The sequence below is a fragment of the Taudactylus pleione genome, unplaced genomic scaffold (genome assembly GCF_031769625.1).
Source record: "Taudactylus pleione unplaced genomic scaffold, aTauple2 ptg000329l, whole genome shotgun sequence".
Classification (NCBI taxonomy): Eukaryota; Metazoa; Chordata; class Amphibia; order Anura; family Myobatrachidae; genus Taudactylus; species Taudactylus pleione.
The window spans coordinates 12,307,986-12,329,838 of NW_028284730.1; the positions used below are offsets into that span (position 1 = coordinate 12,307,986).

Consider the following 21,853-nt stretch of genomic DNA (forward strand, 5'->3'; position numbering starts at 1 on the left):
AACAGGTTTTTGTAGCTGTGGGACTCTACTCCGGTTCCTATCCCAGTGCACTTAACTTAGGCTGTGAGTGTTTCTTAGGCAGTTTGGCAGGGTACCTCTGTTGAACAACTATGCAAGTCTGCCATCTGGTCCTTAGTGCACATGTTTACCAAATGTTATTGTTTCCATATGTTTGTGGCTAAAAAGGCGAGTTTTACTTGCAAGGTTTTGCTTACAGCACTGCCAATGCGTGATCCTCCTCCCTCTTGAGGCTTGCTATGTGAAGTCCCAGTATCAGTGTTCCCCAGATAAGTATGAAGAGGAAAAAGGATTTTCTTACCGTAAAATCAGTTCTTCTGAGTCTAATCTGAGGAACACGTGAGTTTTTTTTCTCCATTTTGCTCCTTGGCTTTGCTACTCAGATACCTGATGCGCTAGGGGACTGGGTGGGTATATAACGGAGGTGGGTAGTGTTAGCTAGTTAACCTTTTTAGTGCCTACTCCTTGGCCACTATCTCATATCCCAGTTTCTGTGTTCCCCAGATTGGACTCAGAGGAAATGATTTTACGGCAAGAAAATACTCTTTTTTTTCTTCACACTTCCATAGAGAACACAGGCAAGACCATAGGTATAGTGTGAGCAGGAGGAGTCCGGGCAATAGTTAAACTTCTTCTCCCAGCAGCCCCTGCTCCTCTCCCCCTAAATCCCTCCCCCAGTCCCAGGTAGGCCAGTTCAGTTTGGTGCCTGCAGGAAGCAAGGCACGTGTGGAGACTGCTCTGCAGTCTATAAACTTCTTTTATTTGATTTTTATTTACTCTTTTTACTTTTTACATGAGCGGTTAGCACTAGGCGTCCTATATATAGGACGCCCGCACTATCGCTCCACCGACCCCTGGCGGCCGCGGCACAGGCAAGCATGTCAGTGACCTCGGCTGGTACTGGGTACTGGCTGGGGCTCCCGCAGCCGGACGTCAGGGAAGGGGCACGGGCGGTGCTCGAAGGTAAGATGCGGCTCCCTGTTCACCGGGAGCCGTGCAGCAGCGGCTGTTACCGCTGGTGGAGGAGACCACTGGCGGTGCTGACAGTGGTCGCCCAGGTCACCTGGCGCCTCCGCTAGACCACCAGAACACAGGCAATGGGGAGTTACATTAGAAGCAGCCATTGGGGATCTGGTATCAGCAATGAGGAGGTAGGCTCTCCTTATTCAGCCCCTTCCCTGCTCCCACAGCGCGCTCCCTCACTGCGACAGCCATACCACAATGAGTCTCCCCCCTCTCTCTCCCCTCCCAAATGTCACACTGAGCGGCCATTTTACCCTGTACCTGATTAAGTTAGTGTCTGGAGAAAGTAAGGGCTCCTGTCTCCCTGTATACCTATCCTTCTGTGGTCAGGTTATACATTAAGCTCTAACCTACCGACTCGGGTATGGTTTGTTGAGCATTAACTGCCCATTAATACAGCATTGAATGTTTCTGTGTTCATACATTTTATTTTTCAGTTTAGTAAATCCCTCGCCTGTAAAGCCTCCTCTTACTGTGGGGTGAGGTCACATTCACTGTACTTCCCCTTTGATTACACACAGTAGGTTACCTAATTGGTGTGTGTTGACTGCCCTGGATTGCAAAGCACCCATGGATGGGGGGTGCTTAAGTGTTGTGTAAATACAGGACTTGTACTTCTGTACTTTCTCCTCAGGCTCCGTACCACGTTGGGCTCTGTGTCCAGCAGAGTGTTTACAGCAGAGTGTCAGTCAGCCATGACTTCCACCTGGAGCAGCCTGGATTACCTCTTTTATAGGGTACGGTTGCAGTTATCTAAGGACTAATGCATAACCTCTGCAGTGTCAAGAGTGTGCCCGTCGCACAGACTGGGAACCCCAGGGCCCGCTTCCCCTACTAGTATTCTTACTGGGACCTAGCTGGGTACCCTATAGCATTCTGCCTTAGGAGACAGGGATGCAGCCCTTCTCGCTTTAAGCGAAGATGTATCTTTCCAGCTGAGGCTGAACAGGAACCGCACTTCAACGGAGGTGGTATGTTTGTATCCCACTACGGCCCTAGCTGGGTGGAGTTTGTATATTCTCTTTTGTGTGTTTCCTTTGGGTGCTCCGATTCCCTCCCACACCAGTCTGTGTTGCGTGCCTTTCCGGTAATTGGAAGCTCCACAGCTCATTGGGACACTGTGTCTAATATTTTAGACCATACCGCAGCCAAATGTTGCGCCTGGTTTAATGGGATATGAGCTGTTTTTAACTTCAAGGTTACCAAGGCCTATGACCACACCACCCTGAATGTGCCCGTTATCGCCTGATCTCCGAAGCTAAACAGTGTCAGGTCTTGGTTTGTTCTTGGACCACCTGTGAATGCTAGGTGCGGTAGGCTACAGACCCCTAAGGCTAGCGCTTAGGTATACATGCTTCAGTAGACTGTTTCTGCATTCTCTTGTTTTTGCGCACAGTGTGGAACTTCTGCGGCGGGCTCGCCCTAGTAGGCACCTCTGTGTTTCTAAGCTCCTTGCTCCCTTCAATTCTCTACCTGCTGCGGCCCGGGCATAATGAGCCTCCTCCTCAGGGAATCAGGGAACGTCAGAGAGTGGCCTCTTATATTGAAGAGGCGACAATAGCTACTGGTGTCCTGACTTCAGGTGCCAGCATCCTTGGTGGTGGTTAAGCGAACTCTCTGGCTTAATTTCTGATACTCTTCCACTTTCGGGTCATTTGCTGTGTTCCCGTTTTGGCCAGAATGGGTAGCCACAATGACGGCGTCTAGGTCGACCTTCCCCCTTCTGTGTCTTAGGTCGCAAACTTCTAATTTTTGCTCCTTTCCTAGGAGGGAAGGTCCAAGGGCCAACCTTTCTCAGGGCTTCGTGTTACCCAGGTCTACCAGTTATCCTACCCCCAGGCCTATTGACAGGCTTGCGCTTCGCTAGGCAGACCTCCACCTAGGGGGTTCCCAGCGTGGGAGGATGACTTTTGCGGATTCCATCACCTGGAGTTTTTCTCTACTTGGGCTATGCCGTAGCCTTTCAGGAACGGCCTTAGCTCCTATTTTTTTTTCCTACTTGTCACGCCCTGCTGACCTCCTGAGTGGGGCTTTTCGGCCAGGCTCTTCGTTGTTGTCCTGGAATTCCTCAACAGGCTTTTTGGTGAACCAGAGAGTCTTTATCCATCATTCTGGCTCTGTGGGATCTCGGAGCGTACATCTCAGATGTTTCAGGGTCTGCAAGCGCAGCACTCATTTTGCTCATGTGCAGAACAGGTCCTGCGATTATGCTCGCAGACACCCCCCACCCCCTCTCCAAAACTGCAGCATTTGGGGGATGAAGCAAGGGGCGTGGCTGGTCACCGTTCCCGGAAACGGGCATTTCATCGAGGTTTTTCAGGAAGGACGAGGCCAGGGTCTGTGCCAGCGAATGCAGCAAGGAGGTGTTGGACACCTCCTTCTGTATTTCCATCTAAGATGGACAGAATTGCACAGCCGCTTGTGTGCTTCTCTGCAAATCTGTCCATCTCTGAATCAGGCCCACAGTACCCAGGTCTTGTTCTCCTGTATTCATTTTTTGTAGACCGGTTTCTTCTAATGTAGAAAGCGGCAGCTAATTCAGCACAAATAACTTTTTTTATTTTGCTTTAATTAATCAATCCACTCCGGGTCCCTGCCTCCCTGTCTATCTCTCACAAGCAGGGCAACATGGGCTCTAGTAAGGAATTGGTCAATCTCCTGGTTATTTATTGAGGACAGGCAATGTCTTATCAGTGCCTTCCAGTCCTTGTTCATGGGCTCATACACATGGATGATATTTATTATGAATTTTTGACAAACAATTCTTTTTCTGGGATCAGGGAAGTCTGAGATCATAAATCTATTTTCTGTGCTTTTCCATGGGATATATATTGCAACATCTCTCACAGGCTGAACACCATCAGCACCAGCGACCCCATTTGGTGCAGTAATTGTTCTGAAGGGGGTACATTCTAATTTGTGTATTTTTAGGAGTATAATAACTGGACACAACAGCAACTTTCTATCATATCTAAATGCACCCAGTGGCTGCCCATCTGCTATCTCCCTCTCTCATTACTTCATCAGGGGAGATCTAGGTATGTTATTTTTGGCTTCTAAGTAAATGGCTAAATAACCCAAATAGCTTTTACAAAAAAATACTAGACTTGGGATGTCCCCTTAATCTTCTATTACACATTCCACTGCTAGAAATGTATGTGTCTTAAACTATATGTATTATATTCTCAAAACTTAAATCTGCCTATGATTCAAACAACACTGTCAATAATGCCTATTTTAACCTCAACACATAATGCTGCCTAGGATTCAAACATAAAAAACATACATACACATAGTTAATTAAAAACAAGAAACCATGGAGAGTTTAAGCTGTTATCGTGGCAGAATACAGACTGATGTGGTGAAAGAACAGATGAGGCCCCCAATTAACAAAGTTAAATAATTGGTCCTAACATCCACATTCCTTTTCAGATTAAAAAAAAATAAACTAGATGATTCAGCATAAAAAGTTATTCAACCACTGGTTTAAGCTTCAAATTAGAAAAGTTTATGGGTTTAGACTAAAAACCTTGCATTTTTACGCAAGCATCATTACAATGGGACTGGAAAGAAGGAGTAGAATAGGCGTCAAGAATATTTTAAAACTTGCCACATAATTTGCATTGATTAAAATATCAATCATCATTACATGAAGGCTCATTAGCCTCTGATTAATTCTTTTCCAGGAATTTGATTATTATGGGACATCAGTAGGATGAATGTCCTTAATTGTGACTTAAATAGAAAGCTCTTCCATTTAAGTAACGTGTGCCTAAAGGAATCCCCGGGTGCAATTTTGTCCTTATTTAGGCTATCCTCTTTCTGTCCACCATTTGTCAATATTGCAAAGTCTCTTATTAGAATACTAGACAAGACTGAATTGTCTATTTAGGCATGGCCTTCATCCTAAATACATTTAATTTTACAGTTGTTATAGTATGAACGTAGAAAAATAAATGTTAATATGCAGTTTTGCACGACATTATGTCAATAGTTTTCTTCCCACAATATTGGCTTCATCCAAAATATTATTTAATGATACAGGAAGCTGACTTCCTCAGGCAGCATGGGACGTGTTCCGTTTGTAAAGGTTTTTTTGGGATTATGCTGTTAACAATTTTTTATTTGAACTCAGATGCCAGGTATGGTTCTACTACTTCCAGAGCTTTCTTTCATGACTGGTATTCCTGAGAAAATGAAACAAGACTTTAAAGCAATGAAGGTAAGTTTGTAGATAGATTATTTAGTGGTAACTGATTTAATGTGTAAATAGCCCTTTAAGTGGGGAATTCAATTGCCCATGATAATTTTTCGTGCAATTTAGTTACTGAGCAGCAGTAGCCTCGTGTGTGTGTGCGTGCGCGCGCGATTAGGCAATGTCCCGATAAGGTTTGGGGCTAATTGAATAAGCCCAGGGGATCAATGAGCCAGTGGTAAAGTACCGTGGGTAATTGAATTCCCCCCTAAGTGTTTTGTTGTAGGATGCATAGTGATATCTGTCTCCACACGCCTATGTCGACTAGCAGTCACTCCCTTAAACTTTCATTGAACCTGGAGTAAGCTGGCTCACATGTAAATAGTGATAGGGTGTCTTCCTAGAATCTTCAATACTTAAGACCAGGGCCGGTTCTAGACATTGTGGAGCTCAGGGCGAAAGTTCACAGTTGCGGCCTTACCCCCTTATAGACATGCCCCCAGTAGTAATGCCCCCTTATAGACATGCCCCCAGTAGTAATGCCCCCTTATGGACATGCCCTCAGTAGTGTTGCCCCCTTATAGACATGCCCCCTTATAGACATGCCCCCAGTAGTAATGCCCCTTTATAGACATGCCACTAGTAGTAATGCCCCTTATAGACATGCCCCCAGTAGTAATGCCCCCTAATAGACATTCCCCAGTAGTAATGCCCCTTATAGACATGCTCCCAGTAGTAATGCCCACCTGTAGACATGTCCCCAGTAGTAATGCCCCTTATAGACATGCCCCCTTATAGACATGCCCCCAGTAGTAATGCCCCCATGCCTCCCTTCTGAAAAATAAAAATTACAAACACAGTACTTACCTTAGGCCCCGCTCCTGCGTCCGCTGCCGTCCGGTCTGACCGCGGCTCCACCATGGATCTATGGGAGAGACGTCATGATGTCCCTCCCATAGTGCTCTGTGCGGGAGCCGGAGCTCTGGAGTGAGCTTCGACTGCCTTTGCAGGGAGGGAGCCGTGTGCCCACTGATAACAAATATCAGCGGGCGACCCGGCAACGCGGGGGGGACCTGCGCTTTTTTTTTTTTTATGGGAACATTTTTTTTATTTTTTTTTACCTTCTGGGGCCTCATTAGCGCCCTCTAGGTGTCTGGCGCCCCGGGCAACTGCCCTGTTAGCCCACCCCTAGAACCGCCACTGCTTAAGACACATAGGGAAACATATCTTTTGTAGCTTGTGACCAAAAAATAAGAACTGTAAATAAGAAAACTTTTACCCAGCAGAATGAATCTAGATCTACTGAGGTCAAGCTTTAGTACAAGCTCTGGGAAAATTCTGTTAAAATTAAAGTTCATGAGGGGCGTGGCCTAGCGGGCATCTTGAAAAGGCGTGGCTGTCTGGAGCTCCTGGCTAGCATCTGTGATATTGGCTGCTGCTGGCCCCTACAGAGCCACCTGTGACCCCTGCTTCACATTAAACCCCCTGCTGTCTATACCTACCTAATGACCAGGTCCGTGGCGCCTAAGAATATCTCTGGTGTCTATATCAACTGCGGCCTGGTCACGCTACTGAAGCCGGGGACTGGATTTTCTGCTGGTCCCGCTGGCCTTTACCTCCGTGATGAGCCACCAGAAGTTTGGGCGTCCGGCCTCCCTGGGGTCCCCTCTGCCTTCCACCGCCACATAGAGTGCCAGTCTCCGTACCCTGATGTTCAAAATTAGTGCAGCAGTCCCTCCTGCTGTGCTGCACCCTGCCGTCCGGAGTGGAGGTGGCAGACCTGGAGAGCTGCTCCCTGCCTTCTCCCCTCAGGTACTCCCCTCCCCTACTACAAGTAGTTCCTACCTACTCTATACCTCAGCTGGCCCCTGGGATATACTGTATCAGCTGCTGTCAAGCTCCTGCTGGATGCCCCTCAGGTGAGCTGCTCACATCACATAAGCTGCAGAGCTGCATCCCTCTCATCTTCCCCCTGCTGTTACTGGACTTCCAATCTCCAGTTGGAGAGTACACCAAATCTCTGCAGCCATCTCTAACTGGGCTTTGTATAAATCCCAAGCCTGTCTCTATTATGAGGGTTTTATAATCCGTAGTGACAGAATCGCCTCTATTCCGCAGCTATTACTGGACTATACTTCCCTATGGATGGATAATACATTATTCACCCCCGGCCTATGTGCATCTTGTCTCTACTTGAACTGTGTCTTCTGGTCCTTGGGTGCTACTAAAATCATCACCACTCAGCCCATAACAACAGGAATACCACCTACTGAATCTTTGGTTCTATTATTGTCATTTCTGTCAGCTGATATTTTTGCCAAACCCTTTGTGGCTCTGCCTGCTTCTATGCCGACCGGATCCTTGCAGGCATCCCTAATCTTCCTCTATACATGCTGCTGCCTCAGCTCCTCTGAGACCTACATTTCTCTTAGTTGGCCCGCTGTACTCTACTACTGCTACAACAGCTGCCCTCCCCTCTGGACCTCCTCACCGAACTGACCTATCTAGCCAGACAGATTTGTTACCTTAGCATCCTGTCTATCGCGCCCTGAACACCTGGCCTCATACCCTCTGGGAGTCTATTAGCTGGCCTCTTCACCTTCCTCCAACACCTAGTTTTTTTTTCTCACCAACAGTAACTCTCTCCAACCATCATGAACAGATCCAATACAAGAGCTAAGAAACCAGTGGTTAGTGACATCACTCAACATTTTTCTAAAAGTGACAAAATGTCTTAATTGCAAAACCCTTCCTCTCCATCTTTTCCATCTCTAGATAAAGATGGACCTTCCTCCCCTGCCTTCTCCACCATGGAATATATCCTAGCACTGCGGTCTCTCATTACTGACTTTAAGGAATCCTTGCAGCCCAAACTTGATAAGGTTCTCTCCTCTGTTAAGTCTGATATTTCTTCCTTGGCCTCTAGAATATCTAAACCAGAATCTTGTCAGGACATTCTTCATAAAGTACAGAATGAGACCCATAGCTCAAGAACTCTCATATCTTTGCATGAAAAGTGAGGATCTTGAAAATCGAGAGAGAAGAAATAACCTCTGTATTCGCAATGTGCCTTAATCAATTACTTTGGATAATTTAGAACCATACTTGCTCGGGCTGTTCTCTTTTCTTCTCCCTAACCTGGGCTTTTGTCAACTACCATTGGAACGGGCACATCAGGCTCTCAGACCCAAACCTCGAGAGGATGAACCTCCATGAGACGTCATTTTGAAATTTCTCAGCCTTAAAGAGAAAGAGTTCGTCTTAGCCCCAACTCGTGGCAAACCTCATATTCTTTGCGAAAATTCCATTTATCTAGACTTTGCACCTATTACAATTGTTAAATGAAGAAAACTTAGAGATGTGGTGGGGGCTCTACGAGATCGTGGAATTTGTTACCGTTGGGGGATTTCCCTTTAAACTTATAGTTGATCATCATGGCAAACTGATTATCATCCGAGATCCTAGGGAGTGCAAGGACCTACTGACTCGTATAGAAGAATCTGGACCCCTTTCCCACTCAGCTACTGAAAATCCATGAACTTCTCCAATCTTCTTCTTTGAAGACGACTTCATACCTGTCATGGGTTTTGTTTCTATTACTGGTTAATGAACATTATTGCTTTTTACCATTGCATAATCTCTAGTTTGCACCACTGATCTCACCATTCAAAAATATTTATATCCTTTTTATATAAGCTGATCGCTATCATTTATCGTTGAATTTATATGATATGTTTTTTGGGGGTTTTTTCCCCTGTATATTGTTATTTATTAATAGGTTGTACACCATCTGATTACCTTCATTCTAGTTTTTGTTATCCGGCTCCTCCGATGTTGCCCTTGCTACCCTTCATGTATACCCTCCTCTGTTTCCCCAATGTCCTCACTACCCCCACTTCCGAAAACTACATACTTCACGTATGCACACTCCTTTATATTATTGTCCTGATAATATGCCCTTATCTTTAGAACACTCCCAGAGGGTTTCAGTCCCATTTTGATATTTTGATTTATCTATTACTCTGCAAACTAGATAACTTTTTTTTAAATTATTTTTATACTTTATAGAGGTTATACATGTTAAATCTTTTATACTTTACAGTCATAATCTCTGTGTGGGTTATCCTCCGCTGGACTCTGGGTTCCCACGCCGGGACTCCTCCCTTTCCTATTGTTTTTCCTCTTTCCACCCTTGCCCTTAAAGCGAGTCGGGGGCTCTCAGACAATAATCACACTATACTCTAGTACTATTCTTTGAGCTCATCAACATGCTTGTAATCATTGCTTCTATGAATGTCAAGGATCTAAACACCCCTCAATATTCATTACTATTACGCTCTATTCGCAATCTTAAGGCCGGAATAGTACTATCACAAGAAACCCACTTTCGTGTCTCCTCACATCCGTCTCTCCAATCTAAGAACTTCTCCACTGTATTGTACTCCTCAAGTCAAACCAAACATAATGGAGTAGCAATATTGATTAATAACAACCTTCCCTTTGTTCAACATTCCGTTTTTACCCATTCAGATGGCAGATGCATTATCTTGATTGGTTAATCGTAACACTTAGATTTGATGATAGCTAATGTCTATGCTCCTAACACAGGTCAGATACCATTCTGTAACTCAATCTTTTCGGATTTTAAATAAATGGAGACTGTTTTTCTATAGTGGCCGGGGACTTCAATGCTGTTCTTAAACGAGACCTGGATAAATCACATTCTCCCAATCGTCCCCAGTGAAACCAGTTTACTAAATCTCTTAATAGGTATATCTGAGAATCGGGACTCTTTGATGCCTGGTGTGCACTTAATCCGTCCTCCCGTGACTACACTTTCTTTTCTTTCCCCTATCAAACATATTCCAGAATTGATCTGTTTCATTGTTGTACTCTAGCTTAATCTGAAGCTCTCCCTTTTCACCTCCGGGGTGTCTGAAACAACTGTTGCAAACAAACTTTGAATTCACTTGGGGCAAAGACTCCTTGAAATATCTTGGGGTCAATATCACAAAAAAATACAGTGCCTTGCAAAAGTATGCACACCCCTTGGCTTTTTAGATTTTTTTGTTACATTACAACCTGTAATTTATTTATTTTTTTAATCTGAAGTTTATGTGATGGATCTGCACAAAATAGTCTAATTTGGTGAAGTGAAATGAGAAAATTATAAATTTATAAAAGAATAGTGTAGGGAATATAGAGGCACACTGATTGTGGTATAACACTCCAAAAATTTTTTTATTATATAACGTGCTAAAAAAGAAAATATTTTTTCTTTAAATGTGACACACCTCAAACAATAAGTAAGTGGCAGCTCCAAAATAGTAGTAGGGTTTTGGTACACAAAACAAATATAAAGAAATGGAAAAAGACGTGCCTGCTAGTGTCAGAAAAATAATTAAATCAACACCCAAGTGAAGCAAACTGGTGATTAGTTCACTACTTATCTGGTGAGATGTTCTTCGGTCATGTGACAATTGGGAAGAATATATAAACGAAAAAAGAAAACCAACATAGTGTGTACCCTACCGCACTGTATGTTATTCTCTATAACCCAAAAACAAACTGTATTGGACCCTTTTAGGGAATATTCTTTTCCCAAAGATTAACATAATCAGGGGTCACAGTAAGTTTTCCAATATAAAACAGGTTTTAATAACACAGTGACGCACAATGATAAAAAGACACACGTACAAGAAATATAAAAAATTTATGCTTATCTGTCCATTTAGGGGGATCAAGGTACAGCAAACCCAATGCATTTCGTCTGTAGGATATAATCAAGGGGAATCTTTATAAATACAATTCTGAAAATTGGCATGTGCATATGAAATCACCCCCTTTGCTATGAAGCCCCTCAATAGTTCTGGTGCAACCAATTACCTTCAGAAGTCGCGTAGTTAGTGAAGTGAAATCCATCTGTGTGAAATCTAAGTGTGAAATGATCTGTCAGTATAAACACATCTTTTCTGAAAGGCCCCAGAGGCTGCAACACCACTAAGCAAGAGGCATCACACCATGAAGATCAAGGAGCTCTGCAAACAAGTCAGGGACAAATTTGTTGAGAAATACAATTCTGGGTTGGGTTGTAAAAAAAATATCCAAATCTTTGATGAACCCGGAGCACCATCAATTCCATCATCATCAAATGGAAAGAACATGGTACCACAACAAACCTGCCAAGAGAGGGCCGCCCACCAAAACTCTCACACCGGGCAAGGAGGGCATTAATCAGAGAGGCAGCTCAGAGACCAAAGGTAACCCTGAAGGAGCTGCAGAGTTCCACAGCAGAGACTGGTGTATTTGTGCATGTGACCACAATAAGCCGTACACTCCATAGAGCTGGGCTTTATGGAAGAGTGGACAGAAAAAAGCCATTACTTAGTGATAAAAATAAGAAGACACGATTTGAGATTGCCAAAAGTCATGTGGGCGACTCCCCAAATGTATGGAGGAAGGTGCTCTGGTCAGATGAGACTGAAATGTAACTTTTCGGTCACCAAGGAAAAATGCTATGTCTGGTGCAAACCCAACACATCCCATCACCCCAAGAACACCATCCCCACAGTGAAACGTGGTGGTGGCAGCATCATGCTGTGGGGATGTATTTCAGCAGCAGGGACTGGGAAACTGATTTGAGTCGAGGGAAAGATGGATGGTGCTAAATACAGGGATATTCTTCAGCAAAACCTGGTTCAGTCTGCCTGTGATTTGAGATTGGGACGGAGGTTCACCTTCCAGCAGGACAATGACCCGAAGCATACTACTAAAGCAACACTCGAGTGGTTTAAGGGGAAACCTTTAAATGTGTTGGAATGGCCTAGTCAAATTCAGATCTCAATCCATTTGAGAATCTGTGGTCAGACTTGAAGATTGCTGTTCACAAGCGGAAACCATCCAACATGAAGGAGCTGGAGCAGTTTTGCCTTGAGGAATGGGCAAAAGTCCCAGGGGCAAGCTCATAGAGACTCATCCAAAGCGACTTGGAGCTGTAATTGCCGCAAAAGGTGGCTCGACAAAGTACTGACTTTAGGGGGGTGAATAGTTATGCACGCTGAAGTTTTCTGTTATGTTGTTCCAAATGTTGTTTGATTCACAATATAAAAAAAACCCCACAACTTCACAGTTGTAGGCATGTTCTGTGAATGAAATGATGTACACCTTCAAACAATCCATTTTAATTCCAGGTTGTGAGGCAACAAAACATGAAAAAATGCAAAGGGATATGAGTACGTTTGCAAGGCACTGTATGACCGTCTATACAGAGCTAATTACCCTCCCTTGTTCAAGTCAATTGAAAGTGTTCTTCTACACTGGAGGGTTTATTTTATTTTGTGGGTTGGGCGTACTAATGCTATTCTATTTAAATAAACGTTCTACCTAAATTGCTGTACTTGTTTCAGATGCAATCGGTCGCGGTACCAATTTGAGTTCTAAATCTACTCCAAATTTTGTATTGTAAATTTATCTGGAACTATAGTCCTGCATACGTCGAGATTTTCTTTGGGGTCCATAGGGATCCACAGGGATACCATTGGGATATTATGGTTGGAAGACCAGGCACCAAATAGTTAAGAACTTTGGCTCCCAGTATACCCCAGGTCCTCCTCCATATATACTCCGCACCTAGCAATAGGACTTCAGTTTGTTCGTTTGGTGGCAGGATTCAGACGCACCTTTTATACAGGTGACTGTTTAGGCGGTCCTGAGCTTTAATTTTATGATTTATTTTACTTTGTTTTCTTGAGTTGGCTTTACTAAGCGTCTGTATTAAGATGCACGGGCTGAGACTCCATCTACCTCCGCCGGGCAGCAACATCAGTAATTGTGCTGGTGATTTTGGCGGGTTGTGACTGAGCTTAGCTAGCAGCAATGCTGTGACCTGGACTGCACCGGATGCTCAGAGATGTCAGGTATGGCGATTCGCACGTGGCCATCCTTGCTTCTAGTGTAGAGACGCACCAGAAGCCGCTGCTGTAAGTACCAGGGATTGTCCGCGTCCTTACTACACTAGCCGAGGCCTTATCGTCTGACGCCGGGGATAGGCAGCAGACGCATATCTGCTGCCACTAGGCCAGCGTACCCGGTTGGTTAATGCAGCTTAGGGGAGGTAGGCGCTGCCCCGGCACCTCCTCAGTTTTGCGCGTCTGGGTTGCTCTACCTGCCCTCCAAGTGTATGAGACGCTCACGGTCCACAGAGTGCCCCTGATAGCTGTTGGTCTCAGGAGGGTCTGGGTCAGTTATAGTACATATGCATTGTATGTGACTGTTTGCTAGCTGCTGACTGACTATGATTTTTTTCCATCTGTCAATTATAACTGTCACTGTTATTTCTTTCAGTGCTTCACATTATTTAGAATTTGTGAAGGCTATCACATTACTTTGCAATTGTTGCCTTTTACTTTAAACATGTTAAAAGATCAAGTGAAACAGGAGGGAGAGCCACCTGTGTTGGTTTCATGTATATCATGTAAAGCTTATGTGTCCTCATAGAACATTAAGGGGGGTGTGTCTGCTGTCTTTGTTAAAGAGCCACCTCCCCAGTCCGGTTTACCTGTTGTTGGACAAGAGCCATCTTGGGTTGCTTCTTTGTCCCAGGGTATGATGCAGGTGGTGGATTGTTTGGCTACTCCAGCGATGCCTCCTTGGATGAGGTGTCCACATATGTTTTCACCCCATGGGGCGGGAGGTACCTCCTACTGTGGATGCTCATGTAACGCATCTAACTAGAAAGGCTACATTGCCTATTCCATAGGCTTCTTCTCTGAAAGATTCCACAGATAAAAAGATTGAATCTTCTCTTAATGTGATGTTTTCATCATCTGGAGTGGTTACCCGTCCGAATATAGCTGGAGTCTAGGTTGCTAAAGCAGTTGAATAATGGATTGGGGCATTGGAATATTCCCTACCAAATGCTACCAGAGAACAGATGATGAATATATCCCATATACAGGAATCAGCAGCATCCATAGTTGCAAGTAGAGCCCTGTGGTTAAGGTCTTGGAAAGCTGATACAGTATCAAAGAGGGCGCTGGAAGTCTTACTTTTTTATGGAAAGGTTCTCTCTGGAGCAAAGCTGGATAGCATAATCTCTACTCTGGCGGCTTCAGTCAGCCGGTCTGCCATCTACGTCACATAGTAGAACTAAAAGGTTTTCTTTTCGTCCTCAGTGGAAAACCAAAAAAACAGACTTCTTCCAAGCCGAATAGTTTTCGTAAGTCTAAGCGACAAACTAAGGGGTCTGGCCAAACAAGACGTTCAGCCTCTATGCCAGACAATAAGCCCTCGGCCTGATGGAGCGTGCCTCTTCCTGAGGGATCCCAGGGAAGGGGGCCAACTTCTTATGTTTGCGGATTGTTAGCATCAAACAACTACAGATGTCAGGGTCCGAGAAAAGTGGTCTCTCGGGTATGCCCTCACTTTCAGGAGACACCCACAGGTTTTTTGCCACAAAGCCTCATCGGATTTGGGCAGGGCCTTGGTTTTTTAGGAAGCAATCCACTCCCTGCTGCAGCAAGGGAGATACTCCAGTCCCTATTTCTCAACAGGAAAGGGCTTATTATTCAAATCTATTTCTGGTCCAGAAACCAAATGGGGAATATCACCCTATATTGAACTTAAAAACCCTCAACAGGTTTATCCATGTTTCCAAATTCCACATGGAAACTTTCCGGTCAATTATTTTGGCTATGGAGCCTGGAGATTACATGGTATCCCTGGATATTCAGGATGCATATCTGCATGTTCCAATTATCCCATCCCGCCAGCAATTTTTAAGGTTTGCTGTCCTTCAGCAACATTACCAATTTTCAGGCTCTATTCTTTGTCCTTTCTACGGCTCCCCGGGTATTTACCAAAATAATGGCGGTCATGACGGCCTATCTCAGGCGTCAGGGAATCAGAATACTGCCATTTCTGGACAACCTTCTGATATTGGCACAGACGCCGGGGGTTGTTGCAACACCATCTTCTGCTGACCATAGCCTGCCTACAAAGGCATGGCTGGATCATCAATTGGAAGAAATCATCACTTTCTACTTCAGGGTCTATACAAGGACCACAGGAAACCTTGGGGTATAGGTGATGACGAAGACATCCGGGCACCATGCAGTTAAATTTTTCTCCCAGGATGCAACGTGGCCTCCCTCTATACCCCATCCATGGGCCGGAGGCTCCTCAGTTTCGTTTGGTGCCTGGTCGGGTCACTGTATTGCAGTGGGGCTGTTACAAACAGCCCTGAAAATTTCAAGTTTATCTAAGTGCGGTCAGCATTGAACAGTCCAGTGGAAGTTCGCTTGGCTGCATCATCACCCCGCTGGTGCTGAGACGCCGGTACTGATCCGTGCCTCTCGGTGAGCCTCGGGGGTCTTGGCTAGCAGGGATCCCAGAGGATTCCTAGACTGCGGCTGGATGCCAAGGGGTGCAGGTAAGCAACACGCACCGCGTTGGTGCGTGCAGAGACGCAGTCTTTTTCCTTCAGGGTTGGGGGACACCCTGGGGAATGACAGCAAGTGTGGCCAGGCACTGAGTCCTGTATCCACACTAAGCCACTTGGAACTGGAGTTTTTCGGAACACTCCAGCGTCCCAGGGGTTAAACGCTGCCCAGGGGAGGCAGCCTTCACTGTCTAACAGCCGGCTCCTCGCCGCTGCTGGACATGCCTTTCCACTGTGGTCTGGCTTGATCTGTGACTGTTTCCAGCTCCGCCTCCCCATGAGTTATTCGATGGTCATTCTTCTGGCTGTGTGTCGCTGATCTCCACAAGCAGTGCAGAGAACGGGACCACCTACATACCTTTCCTCTGGTTGGTGGTCAGTGTATGTAGGACTTTTTGTCCTACTAGACATCAAGGCCCTGATTCAGAGCCGGACGCTCTGACAGAGCACTCGCTCTGAATCAGGTCCGGGCTATTTTTTTTTAGAACGGCCTCCTGGCCACTCACATAGCTGTGGGTGACCACCCACAGCTATAGCGAGCGGCCAGGAAGATGGTCGCGATGGTCAAGACTATCGCGACCATCGGGCTTGCGACGAGACCCTTGTGGTAGAGTCTCGTTGCCGCAGGCCCCAGAGAGATTTCGGCTCTAACAGTGCCGAAATCTCTCCCACTGACATCACGGGTGATGTCAGTGGGGCTGCCCCCAAACGGAGGCATTCACATGGGAACGCCTCAGTTTGGGCAGCCACTTCCCCGGCCCACCCACCAAAGGGGGCGAGCTGTCACTCAGCATGCGCACTGGCCCACCATCGACCCGGTTGCGAGCGCAAAGCGCTTGCGTCCGGGTCTGAATCAGGCCCTGAGCCTATGTAGTTGATTTAAGGAAGTGCCATTAAGTGCAAGTATTATTGTTTTCTGCATTTGTTTGCGACTGTATGCTAGCTCTGTCTGTTTTCTTTGCTAAAAACTATACATTCTCTTGTTGCTATTCCTCTACCTATTCTGCTGTTCTGAAAAGGCCATAAGCACGGGTGATGGCAGGTGTGGCAGTCGCAGATGTGATGCTCTTTACTGCTCTGTAAAAAAAATGTACAGCAATGTTTAAGGCACGGGACATAGCCTCTGAGGAGTTATGTTTCCGGTGTTAGACTGCCTCGGGTCCTTCTGAGGCTTGAGCCATTCAGCAGCAGCCGCCATGGGGGTGCTGCAAAAGCACAAACAACCAATGCAGGGCATTTAGCAGGCCCTCCTATGTTTCCTCAGTTCAGTTTTCAACAACAGGACCTTTTGCCAGCACAAAACCTGCTGCAATCTCCTACACCTTCACAGGTGTTGCCCCCTCAGTGGGTTAATACAGTTCCTGCTATATTGCACATATATATATATATATAGATATACACACACACACACACACAGTCAGGTGCATAAATATTGGGACATTGACAGGATTTTCATATTTTGGCCTCTATTCACCACCACAATGGCTTTGAAATGAAATAAATAAGATGTGCTTTAACTGCAGACTTTCAGATTTAATTTGAGGGTAATTACATCCAAATCAGGTGAACGTTGTAGGAATTACAACGGTTTCTTTATGTGCCTCCCACTTTTTAAGGGGCCAAAAGTAATGGGACAAACTAAACAATCCTAAATCTAACTTTCACTTTTTAATACTTTGTTGCAAATCCTTTGCAGGCAATTACAGCCTGAAGTCTGGAACGAATAGACATCACCAGACGCTGGGTTTCATCCCTGGTGATGCTCTACCAGGCCTCTACTGCAAATGTCTTCAGTTCCTGCTTGTTTTGGGGGCATTTTCCCTTCAGTTTTGTCTTCATCAAATGAAATGCATGCTCAATCATATTCAGGTCAGGGGATTGACTTGGCCATTGCATAACATTCCACTTTTTAGCCTTAAAAAACTCTTTGGTTGCTTTTGCAATATGCTTCGGGTCATTGTCCATCTGCTCTGTGAAGCGCCGCCCAATGAGTTCTGAAGCATTTGACTGAATGTGAGCAAATAATATTGCCCGAAACACTTCAGAATTAATTCTGCTGCTTTTGTCAGCAGTCACATCATCAATAAATACATGGAAACCAGTTCCATTGGCAGCCATACATGCCCACGCCATGACACTACCACCACCATGCTTCACTGATGAGGTGGTATGTTTTGGATCATGAGTTCCTTTCCTTCTCCATACTCTTCTCTTCCCATCACTCTGGTACAAGTTAATCTTTGTCTCATCTGTCCATTGGATGTTGTTCCAGAACTGTAACTTCTTTTTTAGTTGTTGTTTGGCACACTCTAATCTGGTCTTCCTGTTTTTGAGGCTCACCAATGGTTTACATCTTGTGGTGAACCCTCTATATTCACTCTTGTGAAGTCTTCTCTTGATTGTTGACTTTGACACATATACACCTTCTTCCTGGAGAGTGTTCTTGATTTGGCCAACTGTTGTGAAGGGGTTTTTCTTCACCAGGGAAATAATTCTTCTGTCATCCACCACAGTTGTTTTCTGTGGTCTTCCGGGTCTTTTGGTGTTGCTGAGCTCTCCGGTGCGTTCTTTCTATTTAAGAATGTTCCAAACAGTTGATTTGGCCACACCTAATGTTTTTGCTATCTCTCTGATGGGTTTGTTTTGATTTTTCAGCCTAATGATGGCTTGCTTCACTGATAGTGACAGCTCTTTGGATCTCATATTGAGAGTCGACAGCAACTGATTCCAAATGCAAATGTCACACCTAGAATCAACTCCAAACCTTTTACCTGCTTAATTGATAATGAAATAACGAGGGAATAGCCCACACCTGTCTATGAAATAACTTTTGAGTTGATAGTCCAATTACTTTTGGCCCCTTAAAAAGTGGGAGGCACATATAGAAACCGTTGTAATTCCTACACCATTCACCTGATTTGGATGTAATTACCCTCAAATTAAATCTGAAAGTCTGCAGTTAAAGCACATCTTGTTTGTTTAATTTCAAAGCCATTGTGGTGGTGAATAGAGGCCAAAATATGAAAATTCTGTCAATGTCCCAATATTTATGCACCTGACTGTGTGTGTGTATATCTATATATATATATATATATGTATATATATATATATATATAATATAGATAAACACAGACCAGGAGGTGCGGCACTCACGGACCAGTGAGTGCCGCACCTCCTGGTCTCTATCTTCCCGTATTGTGGGGGCACCCGGCAAAAGCAATGAACATTTGTGATGAGTGCCGGTCCTGTGCTATATATATATATAATAAAGTGAGGTACTGCAACAGCGCTCAATCCCGTATGTTTCTGTGTAAATGCAGTTACTTTATAAAAATACGGATATTATAATCCACTATAATCCCGTTTTTGCGGTGGCAGCTGTATGTTCTCCAGAAGAATCAGTTGTTGTGTAGTATTATGTAAAATATGCAGCACACTCTATTTAGAAAATGGCATGCGTACCGTAATGACCCAGAACAACAGGCATTGGTATATGAGTCCTTATTCAGGCTTCACCAAGGTGGTCCTCTTATACACCCAAAAGCAGCTTGTTAAATACTCCAAATATATATATATATATATATATATATATATATTCCAAGGCTAATACAGGCTGTAAAAGCAGCCCTGATCTTTGAGGATGAGCCTCCTGCGCCTAAATCTAGGCTTGCATATTTCTTGGAAGAAAATGTGACTAAGGCTACATTCCCATTGTCTGACCAATTGGTGAATCACTTGGAAGTAGCTTGGAAAACGCCTGGAAAGCGGTATCAACCGCAGAGGCATCTAGTCTCTGCTTACCCTTTTGCTGAGAATTATTTTTCCAAATGGGAGACTCCACCGGTGGTGGATTCCCATGTCACGCGCTTGGTAAGAAGCGCAGTGCTTCCTATGTCTTCCATGTCGTCCCTGAAGGATGTTACCGATAGAAAGGTAGAGATATGCCTTAAATCTGTTTATTCCCTTTCGGGGGCTGCGTGCAGACAAGCCATGGCCATTTGCTTGATTGCTCGGGCCATGGAATGTTGGCTAATAGCCTTGAGACATCCTTAGCCTCTAATGCTACTAGGGAACAGCTGAATCTGGTGGGAAATCTCAGAGATTCGGCTACCTACATAAATGAGGCAGCTTTGGATATTGGCCTACTAAATGCCAGGGTATCTTCGGCGGCCATTGCGGCTTGCCGTTCTCTGTGGCTCCATTCTTGGAGAGCTGATGCGGAATCCAAGAAGGGGTTGGAATGTTTGCCTTGTGACGGTAAAGTCTTGTTTGGCCCTGATTTTGACAAGATTGTGAATACCTTAGCAGCAGCAAAGTCGGCTTGTCTGCCTTCTGCTCCTGCCTCTTCGTGGGCTCGGACTTCGTCCTTTCGGACCTATCGGGCCCCAGGTAAGGCTAGAACATAGGACATCATTCAGAGTCGGTCGTTGCCGCCGCACAGTCGTACGCCACCGATGTTCGCTAAACTGCGCATGCGTAAAATTCGCAATTCGCGTGCGCAAACTAGCTATTACGATCAGAAATTTCTCTCTCCTACAACTTGGCCAGGTCGTTAGTTTGAGTGACAGGATGAGGCGTTTGTTGGTGGTAACGGGAAGGTGCTTGTGAACGGGGGAGTGGAGATCCGAACACAGGCGTGCCTGACTATGCAAACAGCGTTTTATGGGAGTGCATAATTAACTAAGTAGTGTCATGGCACATGTGACATGGGAGGTTTTAACACTGACTTGATCGTAGTGCTTAAGAGAGGGTAAGCTCTACGACCAGCTCCGATGGTCTCGATTAATCCTTATATGCCCGGAGATGACGTGTAATGGGAACGAGAAGGGGGCGTATTTTTAGTCTTATGGCCCCATCCTCCCCTCGCTCGTCCAGCTAACTATCACATATTAACGACGCAACTTGCGAGCGCTTCATTTGCATATCCGGCCACTTTTACCTTACAACGACCGACTCTGAATGAGGTCCTTAGTCCTTTCCCAGGTCATCCACCGCCAAGAAATCTGCTAGGCTTAAGAGCAGCTCTGGAGTACCAGACATCCGACTGCCAAGCCTGATGACAAGCCATCCGCCTGACGGGACGGGCCTCCTCCTGGGGGACCCCAGGGTGGGAGGCCGACTTCTTCAGTTCGCCCAGTACTGGTGTCAAACTACCACAGATTCCTGAGTGAAGGAAGTGGTCTCTCTGGGGTACGCCCTCTCTTTCCACAGAAGGCCTCCCCATCAATTATTTTGCACAGGACTTCCGAAAAACTCGGACAAGGCTGTGTCTATTCAAGAGGTGGTACAATCCATGCTGCAGGCAGGGGTCATTGTACTGGTCCCGTTGTCACAAAGGGGAACAGGGTATTATACAAGACTTTTTCTAGTCCAAAAATCAAACTGTTCTTACCATCCGATTCTCAATCTCAGGTCCATAAACAAATTCCTCAGGTTACCCTGGTTCAGAATGGAGACGCTACGCTGAGTTATACTGGCTATGGAACCTGGGGATGTTATGGTATCCCTGGATATTCAGGATGCATACCTGCAAATTCCGATTGTTTCAGCTTACCATTGTGTTCTCAGGTTTGCTGTGTCACAACAACGTTTCCAGTTTCAGACTCTGCCGTTTGGCCTTGCAACTGCACCTTGGGTGTTTACAAAGGTCATGGCGGTAATGGCAGCCCATCTGCGGCTGCAGGGGATCCACCTGTTTCCATACCTGGACGACCTCTTGCTATTAGCAGTGTCCTCAGAGGTACTTCACCTCCACCTGCAGCTAATTATATTTGTGCTCCAGGTACACGGGTGGTTGATAAATTGGAAAAAGTCCTCACTGATTCCATCTCAAAGGATGCTCCATCTGGGAGCCCTGTTGGATTCACAACAGCAAAGGTTTTGCTGACAGCAGAAAAGATCTCCACGTTGCGAACGCGTGTACGCAGATGCCTTCACAATCGCAGAGTGTCAGTCCACTCAGCAATGCAGTTACTGGTATCCATGGTTTCGACATACGACATGGTGGAGTATGCCCAGTTTCATTCCCGGACTCTGCAGCTATTGATCCTCGCACTCAAATGATGGTGCTCTCTCCGGAGGTACGCCTATCGCTAACCTGGTGGCTACAGACTGCTCACCTCACCATGGAGCGTCCCTTTTGGATCTCGGACTGGGTCCTTCTGACGACGGATGCCTGC

The 21,853-nt window shown here is 45.4% G+C and overlaps 1 protein-coding gene across 3 annotated transcripts in view; it reads left to right on the forward strand.

Moving 5' to 3' along the window:
- The window catches only part of PIWIL2 (piwi like RNA-mediated gene silencing 2), a 348,242-nt gene that overhangs the window by 202,013 nt on the left and 124,376 nt on the right, over window positions 1-21,853 (forward strand). For all 3 annotated transcript variants that reach the window (XM_088443404.1, XM_088443405.1, XM_088443403.1), the window contains exon 13: window positions 5,177-5,263. In XM_088443404.1, coding sequence (XP_088299530.1) covers window positions 5,177-5,263 — 87 coding nt within the window. The remainder of the gene's footprint in view (window positions 1-5,176; window positions 5,264-21,853) is intronic.